The following is a 22,749-nucleotide window of genomic DNA, read 5'->3' on the forward strand; positions in this document are numbered from 1 at the left end:
CCCGTCCCTCCAGCCCCCTCCCCGGCTCGCCGAGCCCTTTAAAAAAAAAAAAAAAAAAAAACCACCAGGAGGGAGCGGGACGGGCTTTAAAATCTTTTTTTTTTTTTTAGTTAAGTTTTCATTTTTGTAAGATTGTTTTTTTTCTAGCCCTGTGCTTTAAAGATCCGCAGCCAAGCTGCTAAAATAAACAAATACAATATATAGAATTTCCTTTGCTGTATTGCACACGTCGTATCTTTCGGGGAGGCGGGGGACGCTGTATAGAAAATACTTTCCTTTATATACAGATATGTTCACGGGGGTGGCGTGGGGGGGAGCAGCCGCCTGGCTTATAAATGGGGGGGGGGGGGGGACACCCCTCTGCAAACTTCATGGGGATTTTTATTTTGCTGAGGGGGCGGGGGAAGATGGCTGGTGGCCTGGAAAATTTTGGGCTGCCCTCAATTTGGGGGAGTGTTTTTTGCTGAGGGGGGAAATCAGTTGCATGGCACAGAATTTTGGGGTCTCCTGTGAGTTTCGGGAGGATTCTGAACTGAGGGGGAATCAGTTTCATGCCCTGGATTAATTTGGGGGGCACTGAGGGAGGGAGAAATCAGCTGCATGGCACTGAGAATTTTGGGGTTCCCCCTGGGAATTTGGGGGGATTTTGAACTGAGAGAGGGTAAGGGCAAGAAAAGTTGAGGTTCCACTAGAAAATTCAGGGGGACATTTCAGCAGGAGGCATGGCATGGCACAGAAACTTGGGGTCCCCCTCAAACTGTGGGGGACACTTTCCAGGAAGCCACGTTCTGGGGCCAAACTGACACAATTCAGTTTGCATAGCAGTTTTTAAAGGGAGCCTGAACCCTGCTTTTTTTGCACTTGCGTCTGTCCAAAGCGCCCCCCCCCCACACCCCCTTTTCAAGGGGTGGACGAGGAGTGCTTGGGGCCCCTTAAGGAAGGGTGCAGAAAACTGGGATCTGAACCCCCCCATGGCACATTTTCGGGGGGCTGAAGCAGTGACTTGGTTCTTAGATCCACACCCCCCCCACACACACACACTTGGGGAGGGCAGCAAGATCTGCAATGCCCTTTGTCTTACCTGAACCCCACAATCCTCCGGGTGCCCCCCGGCTGGGTTTGCGATAGAGGGGAGTTTGGCAAAGCCAGGAATCCCCATTCGTTCTGTACGTGTCGGGGGGGACATTGGGGAGCTGGGGGCACCCCCCCACTTTGGTCATGTGGTTATTTGGTGCCTGCTCCCCCAAATCTACAACGGAAGAAGCCCTTAAGAGGAAGAATTGGGTGGCCCCACCTCTTCCCCGCCTCCACATGGTTTGGCCCAGATACTGCAATGGGGGCAGGGAAGTGACTATAAAGTCCCGCCCCCTTTTAACACCAAGATTCCAAGGGGGTGGAGCCAAGGCAGGAATGTGGGGCAGTACAGCAGACAGGCCCCACCCCCTTTGGACCCAATCAGTGCACACCGGAGATTCCCCAATGGGGCTATTTATTCAGGGGTCCCCTCCCCCACATCCCCCTAACTGGGCCCCTCTGGGGGCTGACCCTAGAGTAGCCCTCCCTGCAACCCCCCCGTTTCTCCCCAGGGCCCCCCCCAATACTGGCATAGCCCCCCCTTCCTGATGCCACCCCCCCTCCCATCTGCCAGCCCCGCCACTTACAGCAGCTGTACGCCCCTCCCCTAACAGCCCCACTTTGGCACGGGGTGGGGGGGGGCGTGGCACGGTGCTCCTGTGGGGCAGGCAGGTGAGAGATCCTTGGCATCCGTAGGGGGCGCCGTGGGGCAGAAACAAAGCTGCAGGGATTTGTTTAGCTGGAGTGTGGGGGAGAATTGAAGGGGCTGTAAAAAGGGGGGGGGCCTTGCAATATCCCCATCTCTGCTAACACCCCCACGATCAAACGGGGGTGGAGGGAGGGGGAGAAGCATTTTGGCTTCTAACTGGAGATTACTGGGATAACGGAGGCGGGGGGGGGGAAGAGGGGTTACACGCCCCCCCCCCCCCCCCAGGCTGGGACTGGGGGAGGGGGGCAGGCGGGAATCTGCCCCTCCTCCCCCCCCAGCTACTGACAACGAGCGTCACTTAACAAGTAGCAGGAATTGTCAAGAGCCACAAATAATATTTGTCCGGGGGCAGGGGCTGGATTTTGCTCCAGCAGCAGGTGTTGGGGGGGGGTGCCACTCAGAGCGATGGGGGGGTTGGTCTGATTATCAGGGGGGCTCAGACACCCCTCCCCCAGAAGAAAGATTTGTGGGGGAGGTTTATCAGGAGGTCCCTGGTTTGAGAGGGTGGCGTAAGGGGGTGTGGTCCTGCTGTGTGGGGGCGAGGGGCTTATTCTGGTCCATAGACTCCCCCCTCCCATGGCACCTTGGCTGGGGGAGCTGGTCTGGAGTGTGGGGGGGGCTCCCTGCCGGCTGGAAGGGGCTGGCCCGGGAAGTGGGGCGACTCCCTGCCCTGGGCGGGGGGCGTCACTTGGAGAGTTTGCTGATGACCCGGATCAAAGCCGCGTTCTCGTCCTTCAGGCGCTGGTTGTCGGCCTTCAGGTCCGAGAGAGCCTGGGGGAGTGGACGGGAGTTAGCGTCTGCTCAGCCCCCCGGTGTCCCGTCTGCTCCCTTCCCCCGGGCCCATCTGCCCCGGTGTCCCGTCTGCTCCCTTCCCCCGGGCCCATCTGCCCCGGTGTCCCGTCTGCCCCCTTCCCCCGGATCACCCCCCCGGTATCCCATCTGCCCCGTCTGCCCCCTTCCCCCGGATCAGTCCCCCGGTATCCCATCTGCCCCGGTGTCCCGTCTGCCCCCTTCCCCCGGATCAGTCCCCCGGTATCCCATGTGTCCCGTCTGCTCCCTTCCCCCGGATCAGTCCCCCGGTATCCCATCTGCCTCGGTGTCCCGTCTGCCCCCTTCCCCTGGATCACCCCCCCCCGGGCCCATCTGCCCCGGTGTCCCGTCTTCCCCCTTCCCCCGGATCAGTCCCCCGGTATCCCATGTGTCCCGTCTGCTCCCTTCCCCTGGATCAGTCCCCCGGTATCCCGTCTGCCCCGGTGTCCCGTCTGCTCCCTTGCCCCGGATCAGCCCCCCCCGGGCCCATCTGCCCCGGTGTCCCGTCTGCCCCCTTGCCCCGGATCAGCCCCCCCCGGGCCCATCTGCCCCGGTGTCCCGTCTGCCCCCTTCCCCCGGATCAGTCCCCCGGGCCCATCTGCCCCGGTGTCCCGTCTGCCCCCTTCCCCCGGATCAGTCCCCCGGTATCCCATGTGTCCCGTCTGCTCCCTTCCCCCGGATCAGTCCCCCGGGCCCATCTGCCCCGGTGTCCCGTCTGCTCCCTTCCCCCGGATCAGCGCCCCGGCCCCTCGCCATCCACAGAGGCCCATCCAGTCTGGTGCTGATCCAATTACCTTCAGCTCCTCCTCCAGCTCCGCCGCCTTCCGCTCCAAGGCCCGGCGCTCCTGGGGGGCCGGAGAGAGGGGATTGGTGAGTGGAGACCACACAGCCCCAGCTGGGGGCGGGGCAGCTCGCCCCCCCGAGGGTGGACTCCTCAGGGGGGCAGAGTGAAGACCCCAGCTGGCTTGGGGGTGGGGATGGGGGGCCGTGTCCTGGGGGCTCGGTGCCCCCACAGTGGGGCAGATACTTACAAATCTCTCCAGCTCCAGCCGCGCCGGCCGCTCGGCCAAGCGCTCCTGCCTCTGCCAACGACACCAAGCACAGGGTGAGAGACGGCGCCCTCTAGAGGGGGAACGCCGCCCGCCGGATTCGACCCCCCCACCACCCCTGCCAGACCCGGGGCGCCGCTAGACAGAGGATCCACCTTAAATTCCCCCTCCCCGCCCCGGGGCAGTAACTGGCCGCTGGAGAGAACCGGCAGGTGACTCAGAGCAAAAGCAGCCGCGGAGAGGGACCAGCCCAGCCCAGCCCAGCCCCGCGCCCTGGGTCAATATTTACTGAGCATCTCTGGGCAGCGGGTGGAGCTGCAGGGGGCTGCCAGCAGGGGGGGGCTGTGTGGGGGCAGTGAGACATGGGACACCGGTGCTGAGCTCCCCACCCCATCTCCCCATGGCAGCCCAGCGCCCCCTAGCGCCGCCCTGGGGCCAGCCCTGCCTGCCGGGGGAGAGCGCCCCCTAGCGCCGCCCCGGGGCCAGCCCTGCCTGCCGGGGGAGAGCGCCCCCTAGCGCCGCCCCGGGGCCAGCCCTGCCTGCCGGGGGAGAGCGCCCCCTAGCGCCGCCCCGGGGCCAGCCCTGCCTGCCGGGGGAGAGCGCCCCCTCCTGGACCTCCTGCAGCCCAGCGCCCCCTAGCGCCGCCCTGGGGCCAGCCCTGCCTGCCAGGGGAGAGCGCCCCCTCCTGGACCTCCTGCAGCCCAGCGCCCCCTAGCGCCGCCCTGGGGCCAGCCCTGCCTGCCGGGGGAGAGCGCCCCCTGCTGGACCTCCTGCAGCCCAGCGCCCCCTAACACCGCCCTGGGGCCAGCCCTGCCTGCCGGGGGAGAGCGCCCCCTAGGGCCAGCCCTGCCTGCCGGGGGAGAGCGCCCCCTAGGGCTGCCCCGGGGCCAGCCCTGCCTGCCAGGGGAGAGCGCCTCCTAGCGCCGCCCTGGGGCCAGCCCTGCCTGCCAGGGGAGAGCGCCCCCTAGCACCGCCCCGGGGCCAGCCCTGCCTGCCAGGGGAGAGCGCCCCCTAGCGCCGCCCTGGGGCCAGCCCTGCCTGCCAAGGGAGAGCGCCCCCTGCTGGACCCCCTGCAGCCCAGCGCCCCCTAGCACCGCCCTGGGGCCAGCCCTGCCTGCCGGGGGAGAGCGCCCCCTGCTGGACCCCCTGCAGCCCAGCGCCCCCTAGCACCACCCCGGGGCCAGCCCTGCCTGCCAAGGGAGAGTGCCCCCTGCTGAGCTCACCAGGGTTTTCTGTCCAGGTCTCTCCTCCCAGCCCGGCTATGGCAGGGGTCCACAGGGAACGCGGCAGAGCCGTGGGCATTCGACTGGGTAACCCGGTGCCCCCCCGGGGCAGTCTGTCAGGGCGGGCAGAGACACCTCCACGCTGCCTGGAACGCCCTCGTCCCCCATAATGCCCTGGGGCACAACGCTACCACTCTCCTATCACCCTCGCCCTGGCTAGCTATCCCAGACTCCTTTGCAGTGGTGGCTGTGTGGTCTCCCCCTTCAGTGGGCCCCTCTCTCCCCAGCAGGCCGTGGGGCAGGGGGGCTGGGAGAAGGGAAGGGAGCCCCTCCCCACCGTCGCCTGCCCCTGGTGCCACCCCAGCCCTGGCGCCCCGCCCCTCACCTGGGTCACCCGCTCCAGCTCCAGCTTGATCTGGGTCAGCTTCAGCTGCGTCTCCTGCAACTGCTCCTTCAGCTTCTCGTTCTCCACCTGGAGATCTTCATAGAGCTGGGGGGGGCGGGGGGGGGGGGCACAGAGCTGAGCACAGAACCCAGGAGTCCTGGCTCCCAGCCCTCCCCTCGCTCTAGCCACTACACCCCCCCGCCTCCCCCAGAGCTGGGGAGAGAACCCAGGAGTCCTGGCTCCCAGCCCTCCCCTCGCTCTAGCCACTAGACCCCCTCCCCCGCCTCCCCCAGAGCTGGGGAGAGAACCCAGGAGTCCTGGCTCCCAGCCCTCCCCTCGCTCTAGCCACTAGACCCCCTCCCCCGCCTCCCCCAGAGTTGGGAGAGAACCCAGGAGTCCTGGCTCCCAGCCCTCCCCTCGCTCTAGCCACTAGACCCCCCCGGCCCCCCCAGAGCTGGGGAGAGAACCCAGGAGTCCTGGCTCCCCTCCCCGCCCGAACCACTAGCCAGCCCAGTGCTTGGGTGAAGGGGAGGTTTGGAGGGGCAGATGCCCCAGCACGAGGGGGTGGGGTTCAGGGTGCTGGGGGGTTCGGCTCCTGCCCCACCTTTTTGTATTCATGCTCGTCCCCGGCGCTGCCCACGCTGCTGAGCCTGGCGCAGCCGTAGGCGTCCGTCCGGTGGGGCAGGAGGCTGTTCAAGTGGTCGGACGTGCTGGTGAGACAGACACCGCCCTGTTACTGCAAGGGGCGGGCTCCCCCCCCGTACCCTCCAGGTCCTCACCCGGCACCGAGATGCAGCCACCTCTGGGGTGGGCTGTCGGCGGTCTCTAGTTTGAAACACAGCTGTGCTATAGCGCCCCCTACTGAGCTCTCTGTCCCCCTCCCTGCAGCCCAGCGCCCCCTGGGGCATCGGGGGGGCCCTGCCTGTCAGGGGAGAGCACCCCTTGCAGCTTAGTGTCCCCTTGTGCCGCCCTGGGGCATTGGGGCCAGCCCTGCCTGCCAGGGGAGAGCGCCCGCCCGGAGGTCTCCCTTCTGGGCCTGAACCCCCTCACTCCCGTTTAGCGTCTCTCAGGACCCCGTGGCAATGCTGGGGCCGGCTGGTACCTGGAGCTCCCGGCCGGCAGGTACCTGGATCCCGGGGCGGTGTCGTTCAGCTGCTCCGGCTCCTCGGTCTCGTCGCCCTAGAGAGAGGCCGAGGGGCAGGAATCCATGGGGGGAGGGGGGGTTAACAGACACCCCGGGAAGCACGCCCCGCCCCTCCGGATCTTCCTGCTCACCCAGGTATGAGCCCTCCATAACCACCTACATGTAATCCCGGGCCCCCTCGTCCCCCCACAATTCCCCCCCCGCTAGAGTCCCAGCCCCCCTCCTGGCTCTGTTATTACCCCCTAGGGAGGCTGAGCGCGGATCTCCTCCTCCCCCCACCCCCATCCCACCGGCGAAGTGGCCCAGCTGCCCTGCCCACCCGGGGCCTGGCCCCCTCCGCTCACCTCTGCGTTCTGCACCATGCCCGTGGAGCGTCGTTCCCGCCGGCCTTTCCGGCGGTCCCGCACGGCCAGCCGGTTCCGCAGCTCGGCCTCCGCCTCCGCGCCCAGCCCCAGCCCCTCGGGCTCCGGTGCTGCGGCAGAGACGGGGCGGGTCAGGGGCGGGGACTGGTGCCCCCCCACCCCCCCGCAGCACCCGCCTCAGCCTCTTTGCCAGTTTGTTGGTTTCACCCAGCAGCAGGAGACCCAGGAGCGGAACAAGCCACAAAGGGTTAATTCAGCTGCTGCATGGGATGTCCAGCCAGAGTCTGGGATGGAACCCAGGTGTCCTGGCTCCCAGCCCCTCTGCTCTAACCACTAGACCCCACTCCCCTCCCAAATCCAGGGACAGAACCCAGGTGTCCTGGCTCCTGGCCCCTGCTCTAACCACTAGACCCCGCTCCCCTCCCAGAGCCAGGGAGAGAACCCAGGTGTCCTGGCCCCCAGCTCCCCCTGCTCTAACCACTAGAGCCCGCTCCCCTCCCAGAGCCAGGGAAAGAACCCAGGTGTCCTGGCCCCAGCCCCCCGCTCTAACCACTAGACCCCGCTCCCCTCCCAGAGCCAGGGAGAGAACCCAGGAGTCCTGGCCCCCAGCCCCCCGCTCTAACCACTAGACCCCGCTCCCCTCCCAGAGCCAGGGAGAGAACCCAGGAGTCCTGGCTCCTGGCCCCCCCTGCTCTAACCACTAGCCCCTGCTAACTACACACCACAGAGGGTAGAACATGTTGCTGCGCTGCCCTCTGCTGGCCACCTCCTGGGACTGCAGGCAGGGGCTGGAGCAAGTAGCATGCAACAGGCAGGGGGTCAGACTCACCTTTCTTTGCCTGAGAGTTCACCACGACGGGATTCACGGGATACACCGAGGAGCCCTCGGGGTTGGCTGCGCGGCATCGCCGGGCCGAGTCCTGCAGAGGGGGGATAATGACCCATGGACGTGGGGTGTCTGCTGGGCAAGGCCAACCCCCCTCCTGGGTAACAGACTCTGACCCTCCCAAAGCTGGGATCCCCCCCGGATCAGACCCCACGGGCCCCACCTACCCCAGTATCCCGCCTGGCCAGGATCAGACCCCACGGGCCCACCTACCCCGGTATCCCGCCTGGCCCGGATCAGACCCCACGGGCGCCACCTACCCCGGATCAGACCCCACGGGCCCACCTACCCCGGTATCCCGCCTGGCCCGGATCAGACCCCACGGGCCCCACCTACCCCGGTATCCCGCCTGGCCCGGATCAGACCCCACGGGCCCACCTACCCCGGTATCCCGCCTGGCCCGGATCAGACCCCACGGGCCCACCTACCCCGGTATCCCACCTCGCCCGGATCAGACCCCACGGGCCCACCTACCCCGGTATCCCGCCTCGCCCGGATCAGACCCCACGGGCCCACCTACCCCGGTATCCCGCCTCGCCCAGATCAGACCCACGGGCCCATCTACCCCAGTATCCCACCCTCTCCCTGCCCCCCTAAATGAGACCCCCGGGCCCATGAACTCACTGAAGCCCTTCACACAAACCGAGCTCCGCTACCCGACTGCAGTGTCTGGAGGCAGGGAGTCCCGCAGGTTAACGACCCAGCTGCAGCTAGAGCCAGGGTTGATTGGCCCCGGCTCCGCCCCTGCCCTCACCGTGGTGTCCAGCGGCTGCTCCCCTTCTCGGCCCCGCTTCTCGTCCTCCCCGATTCGCTGCTCGGTGGCCCTGGCGTCCCCGGATCGGCCAATGGTCTTCTCGGCCTCCTTCAAGTCCGTGAGGGTGACGCCCTGGCAAGGGAGCATGTGGGTCAAGGAGGGGCATGACCAGGGCTGGCATCCTGGTATGGCAGGAGGGCTGGCACCCTAAGGGGAGCAGGGTCGCTGGCCAGGGCAGCAGTCACCCCCGCAGGAAGGGAAACGACCTACAGCACCCCCAGGAGGTGTGGTAGCGTCACTGCACCCCCAACACAGAGGAAGGGACCGGCCCAAAGTCAGTGACAGAGCTGGGAAAAGAACCCAGGAGTCCAGGCTCCCTGCCCCTGCGCAGCTCCACACAACTAGGTCCCCCCCTCCCCTCCCAGAGCCAGGCAAAGAACCCAGAAGTCCTGGCTCCCAGCCCCCCCCCGCTCTAACCACTCGACTCCACTCCCCTCCCAGAGCCGGGCAGAGAACCCAGGAGTCCTGGCTCCCAGCCCCCCTGCTCTAACCACTGGGTAGAAGTACCTGGGTGGATCGCCGGGACTGCCTCATGAGACGCGACCGGGCTTTGCGCTGTGACTCCGACTCCTCATCCCTCACAGGGGTCTGATACGATCTGGTCGGGGTGGCGGGGGTGTTAGTGAGACTGGCAGGAACAGAGACCTCTTGCCCAGCGCTGGGACACAGGCCCCCTTTGGGGTGGGGGGCGGGAGGTGGGTATACAGGGACCCCTCGCCCAGCGCCGAGATGCGGCCCCTCTGGGGCGGGGCAGCAATTTCACAGCTCACAGTAACACCGGTTATCGAGCCGGGTCTCTCCCAACCACCATCACGGTCCCTTCCCCCCCCAGCATAGCCGCACTCTGCACCCACAGCCAAGGCTGGGGGGCTGTAAGTGGGGTGCTACAGGAGAGGTTTCCCCCTGCAGACACGGTGCTAGTACCCCCTGAAGGTAGAGCTCCATCATCCCCACAGCCCTCCGGCCCCGGACTGCCCCCTACCTTCGGCGGTCGCGGAGGTCTGTGCTGGAAGTGGGGAGCTGGTTGGGGGCAGAACCCAGGTCGATTTTCATCTGCAGGCCGTCTTCCAAGATCCTATAGCGTGGGCACAAGAAGAGGGAGCGTCAGACAGGCTGCGCTGAGCTACCGGACACATCGCCACCCCGGTAAATCCCACTCCCCTCCCCGAGCGTCCTGGCTCCCAGCCCCCACCCACGAGCCCCCACTCCCCTCCCAGAGCTGGGGAGAGAACCCAGGAGTCCTGGCTCCCTGGCCCCCATCCTGCTCTAACCACTAGACCCCACTCCCCTTCCCGAGCCAGGACAGCACCCAGGCGACTCACGCTCGGCTTGGCTCTGCGTCTGGCAGGGTGAAGATACGCCGGGTGGGCGTCGGCGGGACCCGGGCCAGGCGCGGCGGCTCCTTGCTCTGGCAGGGGAAGCAGAAAAAGGGCCTGTGAACGTCTCGGCTACAGCAGGGCACTCAGGGCTACCCCGGCCTCCAGCCAGGAGGGGGCGCTGCCCAGAGTACAGCTCGATACCCTCTGGGAGGCAGGGTGTCAGTCCCTGCTGCAGCTAATGGAGTGCAGGGGGAAGGAAAGGAATGGGGTCTAGTGGCTGAGAGCAGCGAGGGGGGGGGGGGCACTGGGAGGCAGGACTCCTGGGTTCTATCCCAGCTGTGGGGGTCTAGCAGTTAGAGCACAAAGTCATGAATCAGGAAAATTAAGGAGCAAGAAACACACCAGGGCGGGGGGCAGAGTTAAGGGGAAAACGCAGGGCTGGAGAACAGACAGACATCGGGATTGAGGGATCCTAAGTGATCCCTGCCTGATGCTCCAGGACGGGGATCTCAGCCCCCAAGACGCCCTATGGTGCCCCCCCACCGTCCCAGGGGAGAAGGGGCGGCTCGAACTAAGCACCTAACAGCGTAAGGCATCCCGGAATACGGAATACACCAGGTCACAGCTGACATGGGCGAATAAGCAGGTGGGCGGGAGGGAAATAAGGCCACTCCCCCTATGGGCGGAGCCTCCTACCAGGTCACCTGATGAACTCCCTTCCTCCCGACTGGCTAGCTCTGAGGCTACGCTCTTATTGGCTAACCCCGGGCCAATCAGAGTCCTGTTCCACTTCTGTAGGATTTCCCAGATGTCCTGTGGCTGAGGGGGGAGGGAAAGCGGGAGACAGTTAGTGGAAGAGACAGATAGACAGACAGACAGGCGCGAGAAGTCTCCAAGGCATGCTTTGCATTGTGGGAAAGAACCCCTGCCCTCCCAGAATCCTCTCTGCTGTGGCATTTGCAGTGGTGAGAGAGGGAGGGGTCTGTTTTTCAGTGCCCCCTTGGCTAGACTGTCGGAGTCAGGTGCTCCCCATGGTTACAGGGTTTCCCCCCCCACCTCCCTCACCTTCTCCTCTGTGTCCAGCCTGGGGCTGGACGCTGAGCGCTTGATCCTGCCCTCCTTGGGGGGCCCCTCGTCCAGCCGGGCGTCCTGCAGCACCCCGAAGCTGCCCGTCTTCCGCAGCCCCGCCCTCCAGGCAGGCGCTGACGAATCCTCTGGTGCTGCGGGGCGGCCTCCGGAGAACTGCATGGGGAGGGGGAGGGGCGAGAAAAACGGGGAGGGGAGTTGGGGGGACAAGGGGGTGGAGTCAGGATGGGTGGAGGGAGCTGAACCTACAGAGGGGGTCACGGAAGGGGATCGAAAGGCAGCGGACCTGCTCCGCCGGTGGGCGCGGTCTGCCCCATGCCCCCCCATCCCACACGACCCCCATGCACCCCAAATCCTCCCTACCCCCAGCAACCCCTCCATTCTCCCCACACCCACCAATCCTCCTTCCTGATCCCCCCCACCTTGAGCCCTGATCCCACCCACCCCCTCCCAAATCCCCATTGAAACCGACACGCACCACCCCACACTCCCCCTCACACTCACCAGCTCCATCCCACGAAGCTGGGGGGGGGGGGGTCATTAACCCTGCCCCCATGACTCTCCCCCCCCACCCCCCAAAAACGCACTGGCCTTCGATCGCCTTGCGTGCTAGGCTACGGGTAAGAAGCAGAGTGGAGGAGCTCGGAGGAGAGGGGGGGTAGATACCTTTCCCCCTTCTGTACCCCCCCATCACATAGGGGGAGGGAGGCAGGTATCCTTCCCCAATCTGCCCCCCCCCAATTATATAGGGACAGGGCTTAGAAGAGGGATCTCTAGTCAATTTCAGACTGCAAGGGGAGTGAGCTAGAAACTACCCGGAGTGGGAAGGGGGGCAGTCGTCTGATCCCCGCAGAAGGGGAAGCCACCCCCCCGCCGTGCACAGCTCTGGGGGTGGAGGGGGGGAGATGCTGTCCCCACCTGGGCCAACCAGGCCCCAGGGACAGATTGAAGCCAGCGCCCCCTAGTGGGGAAAAAAATAATCAATTACTGTGTCTCCAGAGCTATTCGCTTCCCAGCCAAGGGGATGTGTGTCCTCTTAGCAAGTGTCCCCCCGGAAGGGCCCCCGCCCACCTAGTGAATCTCAGCACCGCTGGCCGTGTAAGGTGGGGTTCGATTGGCCGGTGGGACCCCGCTGTGAACCCTCCCCGTACGCAGGGCCACGGGAACAGGATTGGAGCCCGAATCACCGCCGAGCTCCAGGAATCAGAAAAGCAAACTCAATATCCCCCCGCGTGGTGGGAACTGGGACCGTCTGGGTCCGATCGAGGGTCTCAAACAAGCGTTAAACCCAAAGGGAGGCTCCAACAGAAGGGGTGGCGAGATTGCACGCTGTTGGGGACGAGATTCCAGGCTAGATGCGGGGTTGTTTTCTCTGAATACTGTGTGGGTGCCTCGGTTTCCCCTATGCCTTTCTTAAGTATCTAGGTGGTGGGATAAGGGGGTGTCATTGTTGCAAAGCCCTAGAGGGCCAGTGTGATGGTGTCTGCAGAGAGAATGGCCGACACCCTGTCTCCTGATGGCCTGGGCCCCTCCTCTGCAAAGGTGCCAACTGAAGGTGTTGGAGAACAAAGATCAGGTGGCCTCCTGGCCCGGGAAAGAGACTATGGAAGAGGAGGGGCTGGAGAGTTTCAGTTTGGAGCTGGCTGGGGAAAGAGAGGGAGGCCCAGACCCGGGGCCTGGCCTCCCTGCCCCCAAGATGGATCTGACTTAGGGGTCCTGTTTCCTGTACCTATAAGCTCTGTTTTGGACCATGTTCCTGTCATCTAATAAACCTTCTGTTTTCCCGGCTGGCTGAGAATCACGTCTGACTGCAGAATTGGGGGGCAGGGCCCTCTGGCTTCCCCAGGAGCTCCACCTGTGCGGACTCGCTGCGGGAGGCGCACGGGGGGACGGGGATGCTGAATGCTCCGAGGTCAGATCCAGGAAGGTCGAAGCTGTGGAAGCTTCCTGCCCTGGGGACAGTCTGCTCCGAGAGAGGAGACTCCCCCAGAGTCCTGACTGGCTTCGTATGGAGTAGTTCCAGAGCATCGCCCGGTGTCTCTGTGATGGGGGAAGGGGTATTTGAACCCCGATATCTCACTAAACAAGGACAGCAGAACCAAGCCAGGTATCCCTGGAGAGTTAGGAATTCTGGCTTTTAGGTGGTGCACCGCGGGCACCTCTGGCACAAATGGATACCAAGATACTTGCTGAAAACCAAGTGGCGACTGGCTGGGCAGAGCCAGAGATAATCGGAATGACGGGATTTTGAAGACAGACACGTCATTAGAAGCCAGGGCATGAGGCCCGAGCCAGGGAGCCTCTCTGCCCCATGGCACCTAACAACCAGGCAAACCAAAGGTGTACCCCAGAGGTACCACGCGGGGGAGCTTCCCTGGCCCATCAAACTTCTGGAGCATCGCTGAGATCAAACGGGAGTGGGTCAGACTTAAAAACAACATGGTGGAGGGTATGGTGCACTGGAGCGGGCTGTGGAGAGGGAGAAAAGGATCCGAGAGGCAGGTCTACCCTCCACAGAGCTCCAGTGTTTCATCTTCTCTCCTCCCCCAGAGCTGGGAATGGAACCCAGGAGTCCTGACTCCCCGCCAGTCCCCCCGTACTCTAACCACTAGACCCCCACTCCCCCCCAGAGCCAGGGAGAGAACCCAGGAGTCCTGGCTCCCAGTCCCCCCACTCTGACCCACTAGACCCCACTCCAGCCAATTAATCTCTGCTTCTCTAGAAGACACCAGGGATGGAGGAGGCTGCTGGGAGGTGTCTAGAACCTTCCCGCAGCTCTGCCAAGGCCCCTCAATCCCCACCCTCTGTCTCCCCCAGCTTGGGGCCCCGTGCTCCTATGAACAGCAAGCAGAGTCAGCCGGCTGAGCCTGGCCAACTTGTGACACCGCTGGAGAGCCAGACCCCGTTCTCCAGAGACGGCTCGGCTCCCTCCGCGCCGCAGGCCCTGGGAAAGGCCTCGGCCAAGGGGAAGGGAGCAGAGGCTCTCGTGCTGAGCGGGGGGAGGGGGGACCCTCACTGTGGCTTTTTCGCCCCCCTGCGGGACCAGGATAATGCCCGTTTTGCGTAGGCTTTGGCGCCACAGTGCTGGCCCCAGGGGGTCCGGGGCGGGCAGGGTGGGAGAGGGGCAGGCCAGCGGGGACTGATAAAGGGGAAGGCAGGTGGCCGGGGGGGGCGAAGGCAGGATCCGAGCAGTAGAAGGACAAATATGGGGTGCGGGCGGGGGGAGAAATATAGGGCAGAGATAGAAGAGAATCTAGATGTGGCCAAATTGGAGGGGCGGGGCCAGAACAGTGAGGTGGGGCTGGGGGGAGAGATCCCAGCCCAGTTCCTGGCTGCTCAGTTTCAGTGCCCCCCTGAGTGGTAAGAGGCGAGGAAGGAGGGTGGATTGTAGGGTTTGGGCCCCGCCCCCTTCAGGCAGCTCCACCCCCTCGGGTGTAATTAGCGAATAGCAGAAGGAGCCGGACAGGCGGAGAAAATCAGTGTATGAGGAGGGCAGGAGAACGTCAGTATCACCGGGGCATGCTGGGATCAAGGCCCAGTTCACATGGGACAGGGTCTATCCACATGGTGGGACATTAAACTGGGGAGAGAACCCAGGAGTCCTGGCTCCCAGCCCCCCTTGCTCTAACCACTAGACCCCACTCCCCTCCCAGAGCCAGGGAGAGAACCCAGGAGTCCTGGCTCCCACCCCACCCCCAGCTCAAAACCAACTAGACTGGGGTATTACTACTAAGCTGAAGACTTGGCTGTAATCCAGGGGGGCACCTGTCCATGAAGCCACGCCCCCAAGGGCCCTCTAGCCACGCCCCCACGAGGGAAGTGAGCCACCAGAGGGAGTCAGCACCCCTCACAATCCAGCCCGGGGAGGGGGAAGGGGACGGACAGGAATGGGGAGCCGGGGGGCAGGTGTTTGCTGGAGGAGACTCACCTTGGACCCTGTTGGTGCAGGGGAGACAGGGGGCAGGGCGACCCCATTCAAGCCGCTGCTCTCCTGAGGTGGGGGCTTGGTGGACTCTGTGGAGAGGACAGAGGAGCTGGGGTGACACGGGGGCCTGGCATAACCCCCCCCCATTCAGCCCCACCCAGCCTGACACCTCTCACCACAATCTGCCCCAAGGGGCCCCACCATCCCCCTCCCAGCTCAGCCCCAGGCCCTGCCCCAGCTCACAAGCCCCACCTACCGGTGGGTTTCTCCGGCTCCTCCCCCTCGGAGGCGGAGCTGTTCTCCTCGTCCGGGACGATGGGGCCCAGAGTTTTGCGCTCCTTGGACTGGTCCTGCACCGAGATCTTCTCCCGGCTGCTCATGCGGCACACGGAGCTCCTGGGGGAGACGGGGGTGTCAGCAGGGGTGGGGCCCGTTAGGCACCCCGCCGGCAAATGAGCAAGGGGCCGGACCCCACCCATCCTACTGGGCGGCAGCGGGGAGCTCAAAGTGAACCCCCAGACTCCTGCGGTGCTGGTGCCCCCACTCCCGACCCGCAGCCCCCCCGATTCCCGCCCTGACCTCCTCCCAGCTCTGCGGTGCCCCTCACCCCCGACACGCAGCCCTCTGCTAGCCCGGCCCTGGGCTCCCCCCAGCCCTGTCGGTGCCCCTCACTCCCAACCTGCAGCTTCCCGCACTCACCGCCTGTGCTTGGCGCTGTACACAGGCTGCTGCTCCGCGCTGGTATCGATCACCGCCTGCTTCAGGTGAGCTTCCTTCTTGCTGCGCAGCTGGGGAGGGAAGGGGGGGGAGGGTCCGTCGCTGTATTCCTGGGACCCCTGTGATTCCCCCCCCGCCCCAAAATCCCCAGCAGGTAGGGAGGATGCTGGGAGATCCAGTGGGCTCAGGTCCGGGGGTTGCTGGACAGCCCCCCATTATGGCTGCCCCCTTACCCGGCTGAGTGGGGGTCTCGGCCAACGCTCCACCCTCGGAGCAGTATCCCCGCCTGGGGTTAACCCTTTCCGGCCGTGCAGGACAGGGGTGCAAGTAGTGCGGGTGCTGCCCCGATCTGGGGGGCAGGGGCGCAGGAGTGGGGGGGGCGGGGGGAAGAGGGAACAGGGCTGGGGGGCCCCCTAACTCACATCCTCCTGCTTCTTCTGCAGCTCCGCCAGCAGGCTGAGTGTGTCCTCGTCTGCCAGGTCGCACGGCCGCTGGCCCTGGCGGGGAGCAAGGGGGAGTGGTTGAGAGCAGCTCCAGGCCTCCATCTGTCCCCCCCCCCACGACCCCAAACTCCCTTGACCCCGCCCCTAGCCCCCTCCCCAGCAGCCGCTGCTCACTTCCAGGCCTCCTCCCCCGGTCCCTTCGCTGCCCCCCAACTTCTTATGATCCAGTAGATCCCTGCCACTTCTCCTCTCTATCTCCACCCCCTCCTTTCCCTGCTGCCCCGCCCCCTCCCGGGATCCCGCCCCCTCACCACGTTGTTGAGGGTGTCCATGTCACACAGATGCTCCACCAGCAGGCGGCAGGCTTCTTCCACCCCCCAGTGGGCCGCCGCGTGCAGGGGGGTCCAACCGTCCTTGTCCTGCACGTTGGGGTCATAACCGGCCTGCAGGAGCAGTCTGTGCAGAAGAGGGGAGAGAAGTCAGGATGCCTGGGGAGGGGAGGGGAGTGGGGTCTAGTGGGTTAGAGCGGGGGGGCGGGGGCTGGGAGCCAGGATTACTCCTTTCTAACCCCATTAATCTTGGGCAAGCCACTGCCCCTCCGTGCCTCGGTTTCCCCAGCTGTAAACATGGGCCACACGGAGCGGGGGCTGGGACACGAACGGCTGCTCCCAACCCACAGCTGCTTCCCCAGGCGGGTTGGGCGGCTATTAACTGACCCTGGGAGACGGGCGGGGACGAGGGGGGGGGGAATCTGAATGCGCTGACTCCGCTCCCCCGGCGGGACTGGGAGCCCCTTGGACCTGCCAAGCTGGTCGGACTGGGAGGGGCAGCACAAACCCTTGGGGGCTGGGCGGGAGGGACTCAGCAGCCAACGCAGCTCCCATGAGCCTCTGGGGGGCAGGTGGCTCCCCCAGCCCGGCCCAGCGGGGGCGGGAACTGGCAGGAACTGGGGGCCGGAATTGCCAGGAGAGCAGGGAGCACAACAAACTCCGCCAGCCCGGTCGTCAGTGACGCCCAAGGGCGAGAAGGAAACTTGCAACAGGGACCCACAGCAGTGCCTGGAATGAACCAGAGGGGAATGGCTGGGACACGGGGCCTGTCCCCTCTAGGGGCACCGGCTCCCATCCGGCCCCACAGCGGGGACTGGCTGGCTTGGGGGGCGGGGAATGGGGCACAGGGCTTTTCCCCTCTACGGGGACACCAGCTCCCATCTGGCCCCAGGGTGGGGACTGGCTGGCTCGGGTGGAGGGGAGGGGGCAGGGAACGGGGCACAGGGCTTTTCCCCTCTAGGGGGCGCCGGCTCCCATCCAGCCCCACTCACCTCATGACCTCGATGTAGCCCTTGGCGGCGGCCACGTGCAGGGCGCTGGCTCCGGTCTTGGGGTGGCGCGTGTCGTCGATGTGCCCGGCGTTCAGCCACTGGCGCGTGTCCTGCAGCATCAGCTCCTCCTCCTCCCGCTTGGCGGCCGCCACGTCCACCCCTGCGGGGACAGGCCGGGCGTGAGGGCGGGGCCGGGCGCCCTGGGGCCCCGCCCCCCTCCCGCGGCCCCGCCCCTCCCCGCACCTCGCTTGGCGATCTCCTCCCGCAGCAGCGCCTCCATGCCATCGTCCTCGGCGATATCCAGGGGAATCTCCCCGTCGCTGTTCACCGCCGCCACCTGTGCGCCGTGGGCCAGCAGGTACCTGGGGACAGGCAAGAGCGTCGGTCCTGAGGGCCCCTCCGGCCCGTGGAGCCCCCCATGGCCAGGGGGCAACCCCATCCCTCCCCTGGCCCCATCCCTTTGCGGTAACAAGGCTGCAGGCAGACCCGGCGCTTTGGGGGGGCTGCAGGACCCCAGCTTCTGCCCCCAAGAGCTTCCCTAGTTGGAGGGGGCCCCACAAGAAGGTGCCTGTCCCACTTGTGGGGAGGAGCAGGAAATTGATGTGGGGGGGGCATGGGGTGAGCGGGGGGATGGTCGCAGGGGAGCAATGAGATGGTGCTCACAGCTGTGGGGGGAGGTTGTTCAGGGCAGGGTGGGGATCGGAGCTGGGGGGAGTTTGGAATGGGAGGGGATCAGAGCAGGAGGGGGGAGACTGGAAATCGGGGGGGGGGGGAGTTTGGAGCAGGAGGAGGGAGCCCGGGTCTCTTCGGCCCATGGGGGGGGGATTATGCAGCACGTGACCAGGGATTAGCGCCATGTGACAGGGATTACGGGGCGTAGGGGGGATTAGGGGTCAGTGTGTGGCCGGGATCCCAGCGACTGACCTATGGGACTAGCAGCGCAGGCAGGTGGGAGAGGAAAGACCCGGCTGCCCACAGGAGGCGGTTTCTCCTTATGCCCAGAGTCTCCTGCCCTGCCAGAGCCTGCCCCACCCCCCGCCAGAGGGCACCCACATGGAGCTCACCCTGCACTTGCCCAGACAGGCGGGGTCCCTCCCGCACCCCCACGATCAGACAAATGCACCCACCCACAAAGCCTGGTTCTCCCGCCCCCTGCACAGATCCGACCTCCGGGCACGTCCAGCCCAGTGTGAATTCAGGGGGTTGTGACTGGGGCCTGTGGGTCTGGCCTGGGGGGTTGGGAGGGAAACCAGGGGAGATGGTCCCATGGGCCTGACCACCCTCCCAACTCCCTGCCCCACTCACTGGGCGATCTCCTTGTAGCTGCAGGAGGCAGCAACATGCAGGGGCGTCCAGCCCTCATTGTCCGCCTGGTTCACGTCGGCTCCATTCTCCACCAGGAACTGCACCACCTCCAGGTTCTCGTCAATGCAGGCCTGGGGGGAGCATGGCGGGGGGGGGGGTCAGAGACTGAGCGGATCCAGCCCCCCCTGCTCTACCCACTAGGCACCACTCCCCTCCCCGAGCTGGGGACAGAACCCAGGAGTCCTGGCTCCCAGCCCCCCTGCTCTACCCAGCCGTAGATAGAATCCAGGAGTCCTGGCACCCAGCCCTTGCCAAGACATTCCCTCACGCATCCATCTGTCTGGCCCTGGGCCGAAGCCGCCCTGGGGCTGGGCTCAGGCAGGACAGGTTTACCGGCCCCTGCAGCCCCTGGGACATGGGGGGGGACGGGGACGTGGGATCCGGCATCAGCACCGGCTCCCAAAGCGCGGCCAGAAATAGCCAGAGGGGGGCGGGTTCGCCTGGCAGAGGCACTGCTCTTGCCAGCCCTGAGAGCCGGGTACATGACCGAGGCTGCGGGTCAGCAGTGAGGGGCACCAGCAGTGCTGCAGGGGGTGGGGAGGGCCTCAGGTCCTGAACAGGAGTTCCCCCCCTCCCCTGCCAGTGCCCCTCACTCCCAACCCGCAGCCCCTGCTAGCCCAGCCCTGGGCTCCCCCCCCCCCCCCCAGCTCTGCCGGTGCCCCTCACTCCCGACCCAGCGCAATGAAGACTGAGAACTCCCAACCTCATCCCCGGTGGGCTCTGTGCAGTGCCCGGGGACCACCCACCATCCTGGCACGCAGCCATCCAAGGAGTGGGGGGATTCGGGGGTACGCGAGTGAAGCCAGGCAGCAGGCAGGGGGAAGACGCCCAGCACAGGGACCGAGAACGGACACAAGCAGCAAGAACCCTTGGTTCTATGGGGCTGAAATCCCAGGTGGCGCTTTGGCCGGGCACCGGCGGCTTTCACCCCCCCAGCACAGGGGGATTCCCCCAAACCCCCTCGCTGGGGAGCTGTGTGTGGACCCCTCAGCTCCATGGGCCCACCCAGAATGCCCTGGTGTGGAAGGATATGGGGCACCCCAGATTCTTGTCTGTAGGTGGTGGGCACCCCACTCCCATGGGAAGATGGTAACAGGTTGCCGGGGCATATGGACCTGACTGCCCCAGGAACAGGCACTGGGAGACCCCAAAATTCAATCTCACATGGGCACGCGCCCCAGAATTCACGCTCACTGGGGGGGTGTACCCTGATGGGGGGGGGGAGGCTGGGCAGCTGCCCTGAATTCACACCTCTGCCTCTCTCACCTAACAGCCCCCTCCTGTGCTCCCCCTTCCGCCTCCCTGCCCCCGCTCACTGACGCGGTCCCCAGCTCTCCCTGGCTACGCCCCATTGCAGGGTTTGGGGTGGGGACTGGGCAAAGCGCCGCACAGGGCGATCTGCAGCGGGGGTTGAGCTGAGGGGGACAGGCCCCGCGCCCCGAGCTGTCGGCCGCCAGCCCTGCTGGGAGGAGCTGGGGCGGAGGGAGGCCGGGGTCCAGGGAAGGGAGCCAAGGCCGTCAGGAGAATGAAGTCATGGAAAGTCGGGGCGGGGGGACAGGCGGAGGGGGAGCTGGGAGCTTCCCTGATGAGAAACCCAGAAAAGGACTGGAACCGAGTGGAGCCTAAAAATAACCTCCCGGACGGGCCCTGGCATGGGGCCGGGCTGGATCCTGGGGGGCTGATGGGGGCAGAGCTAGGACACAGGTGAATGGAGACAGCCCCACCCCCGAACAGTTCTACAGGCCCTGCCAATGGGTCGCTCTGCCACAGCCCCCCAGGGTCACAGCTGTGCCGGGCAGCCAAGGGGGCTGCAGGTCGGGAGTGAGGGGCGCTGGGCTAGCGGGGGCTGCAGGTGGGGGGCAGGGCTAGGGGGTGGGAGCCCAGGGCTGGGGGGCACCGGCAGGGTTGGGGGGGGGGCGCTGTTCAATTGGAGCTCGTCGCGGCTGGTGGTGGCACGTGGTACTCTGACGGGGCGGCCAGCAAACCCCAGAGCTGCTGGCCCATACCAGGGTCTGTTGCCCGGGCGCAGGCTAAGGGCCACAACAGGGCACCAGGCTGAGGCCTCCCCAACTCATTGCATGGCCGGGCACAAGCGAGATGGGGGCTCTGTTGCTGCCCATCTTTCTGCAGGCCAGAATCGGGGCCTCCCGTTGTACTAGGTTTGGCACAGATGCCCCCCCCCTCGGCCAGGAGTCGTGGGGTCCCCACACGCTGGGCACTGCACAGACCCCACTGGGCTGGGAGTTTTCTGTCGGGATAGCTATTGCACTGAAGAGCCTGTGGCTTGGGATGGGGGGAGAGCCAGGGCTGGGCTGGCAGGGGGCTGTGGGTCGGGAGTGAGGGGCACCGGCAGGGCTGGGGGTGTCAAGGGCTGGGGTACCAGGGGGCTGTGGGTCCGGAGTGAGGAGCACCCGGCAGGGCTCCTCACTCCAGTCCCCCCCTCCCCCAGAGAGGACGGTGGATTGGAGATTGGCGGGTCACCTGAACTGGGACGCTTCCCCTGCATTTAGCGCAAGGGGGCTGGGTGCCAGGACTCCTGGGTTCTCTCCCGGCTCTGGGAAGGCAGCCAAGTCTAATCCCATAGAGTCCCTGTACCACAAAGTGCTACTGGGGGCTGAGGCTGTTTTCCACACTGGGCCCCCTCCCCCCACCTGGAATAGAACCCAGGCGTCCTGCTCCTTTTTCTGCCCCCAGCCACTGCATGGTCAGTCCCCTCCCCAGCCCCCCAGCCGCTCCTGAGCCCCAAGGAGCAGGTGCTGCCCAGGCTGACAGCTGGAGCGACCCCCAGCTCCCCACATCGCATCACCCTGCCCCCACGGCTCCCAGCTCCCTACACAGCCCTGCCACTGCCCCCAGCCTCCCCCCACAGCCCTTCTCCTCCCCCCTCCCCTGTGGATCTGCCCCCGCCCCCTAACTACCCCCTGCACCTGCCAGGGCCTGCCCCTCCCCCAGCTTCCCTTGGCACTGACCCTACCCCTGCAGCTCCCCCCCTTCTGGGCCCATTCCCTCCCCCCACGTCCCCTTCCCTAACTCCTCACAGCCCCACTGACCTGCCCCCCCATTCCCTCCGACTGACCGACCCCCCAGCCCCACTGACCTGCCTCCACCTCCCCGACTGACCGACCCCCCCCGCCCCACTGACCTGCCTCCACCTCCCCGACTGACCGACCCCCCCCGCCCCACTGACCAGCCCCCCATTCCCCCCGACTGACCGACCCCTCCAGCCCCACTGACCTGCCTCCTCGCTCCCCTCCCCGACTGACCGACCCCCCCAGCCCCACTGACCTGCCTCCCCGCTCCACTCCCCAACTGACCGACCCCCCCAGCCCCACTGACCTGCCCCCCTCCCCGACTGACCCCCCCAGCCCCACTGACCTGCCCCCCTCCCCTCCCCGACTGACCCCCCCAGCCTCACTGACCTGCCCCCCCATTCCCTCTGACTGACCGACCCCCCCAGCCCCACTGACCTGCCCCCCTCCCCTCCCCGACTGACCCCCCCAGCCCCACTGACCTGCTCCCCCGCTCCCCTCCCCGACTGACCTGCCCCCCCTCCCCTCCCCGACTGACCTGCCCCCGCAGCCCCACTGACCTGCCCCCCGCTCCCCTCCCCGACTGACCGACCCCCCCGCCCCACTGACCTGCCCCCCCGCTCCCCTCCCCGACTGACCGACCCCCCCGCCCCACTGACCTGCCCCCGCTCCCAGCCCCGCCCCCACCTGGTGCAGGGCGCTGATCCCGTCCGCGTTGGTGCCGTTGACCAGGCCGGGCACGGGCCGCTCCCCGCCGGGCCCCCCCCGCAGCATGGCCCCGGCCTCGCCCAGCTCCCCCCCCGCGCAGGCGGCCAGGAACTCGGCGGCGCGCTCGAAGCGCACGGCCCGGGCGCGCGGCGGCCGCGGGGGGCAGGGCGGGGCCGGCGCCGCCTCCCACTGCCGGAGCTGCTCGCGCCGCCGCTCGCGGGCCGCCGCCGCCGCGCCCCCGTCCGCCGCCATCTTCCCGGCGCGGCCCCGCCGGCTTCCGTCCCCCGCCCCCTCCCGTCGCCGGCTTCCGTCCGGCCCTGGCCCCGCCTTCCATCCGGCCCTGGCCCCGCCCCCTCGTCGGCTTCCATACCCCGCCCCCT

At 66.3% G+C, this 22,749-nt stretch overlaps 1 protein-coding gene across 3 annotated transcripts; it reads right to left on the minus strand.

Moving 5' to 3' along the window:
• Window positions 1-203: 203 nt before the first annotated feature.
• PPP1R12C (protein phosphatase 1 regulatory subunit 12C) lies at window positions 204-22,659 on the minus strand. Of its 3 annotated transcripts, none has more exons than XM_065571685.1 (23): window positions 22,349-22,659; window positions 18,573-18,703; window positions 17,511-17,629; window positions 17,268-17,427; window positions 16,258-16,402; window positions 15,926-16,000; window positions 15,486-15,574; window positions 15,043-15,182; window positions 14,790-14,875; window positions 10,841-11,017; window positions 10,472-10,594; window positions 9,779-9,864; window positions 9,439-9,531; window positions 8,964-9,054; window positions 8,397-8,528; window positions 7,586-7,676; window positions 6,739-6,866; window positions 6,377-6,429; window positions 5,855-5,960; window positions 5,251-5,355; window positions 3,625-3,675; window positions 3,388-3,438; window positions 204-2,554 (listed from the first exon to the last, which is right to left on the minus strand). In XM_065571685.1, the coding sequence occupies exons 1-23, from the start codon at window positions 22,619-22,621 to the stop codon at window positions 2,468-2,470; spliced, it is 2,592 nt and encodes an 863-aa protein (XP_065427757.1). In that variant the 5' UTR covers window positions 22,622-22,659; the 3' UTR covers window positions 204-2,467. The 3 variants fall into 3 exon arrangements, with proteins under 3 accessions (XP_065427757.1, XP_065427756.1, XP_065427758.1); XM_065571684.1 differs by having other exon boundaries at window positions 6,353-6,429; window positions 22,349-22,658; XM_065571686.1 differs by lacking the exon at window positions 10,472-10,594 and having other exon boundaries at window positions 6,353-6,429; window positions 22,349-22,656.
• Window positions 22,660-22,749: the final 90 nt, after the last annotated feature.

The sequence above is a fragment of the Chrysemys picta genome, chromosome 17, assembly GCF_011386835.1.
Source record: "Chrysemys picta bellii isolate R12L10 chromosome 17, ASM1138683v2, whole genome shotgun sequence".
In the NCBI taxonomy this organism is placed as follows: domain Eukaryota; kingdom Metazoa; phylum Chordata; order Testudines; family Emydidae; genus Chrysemys; species Chrysemys picta.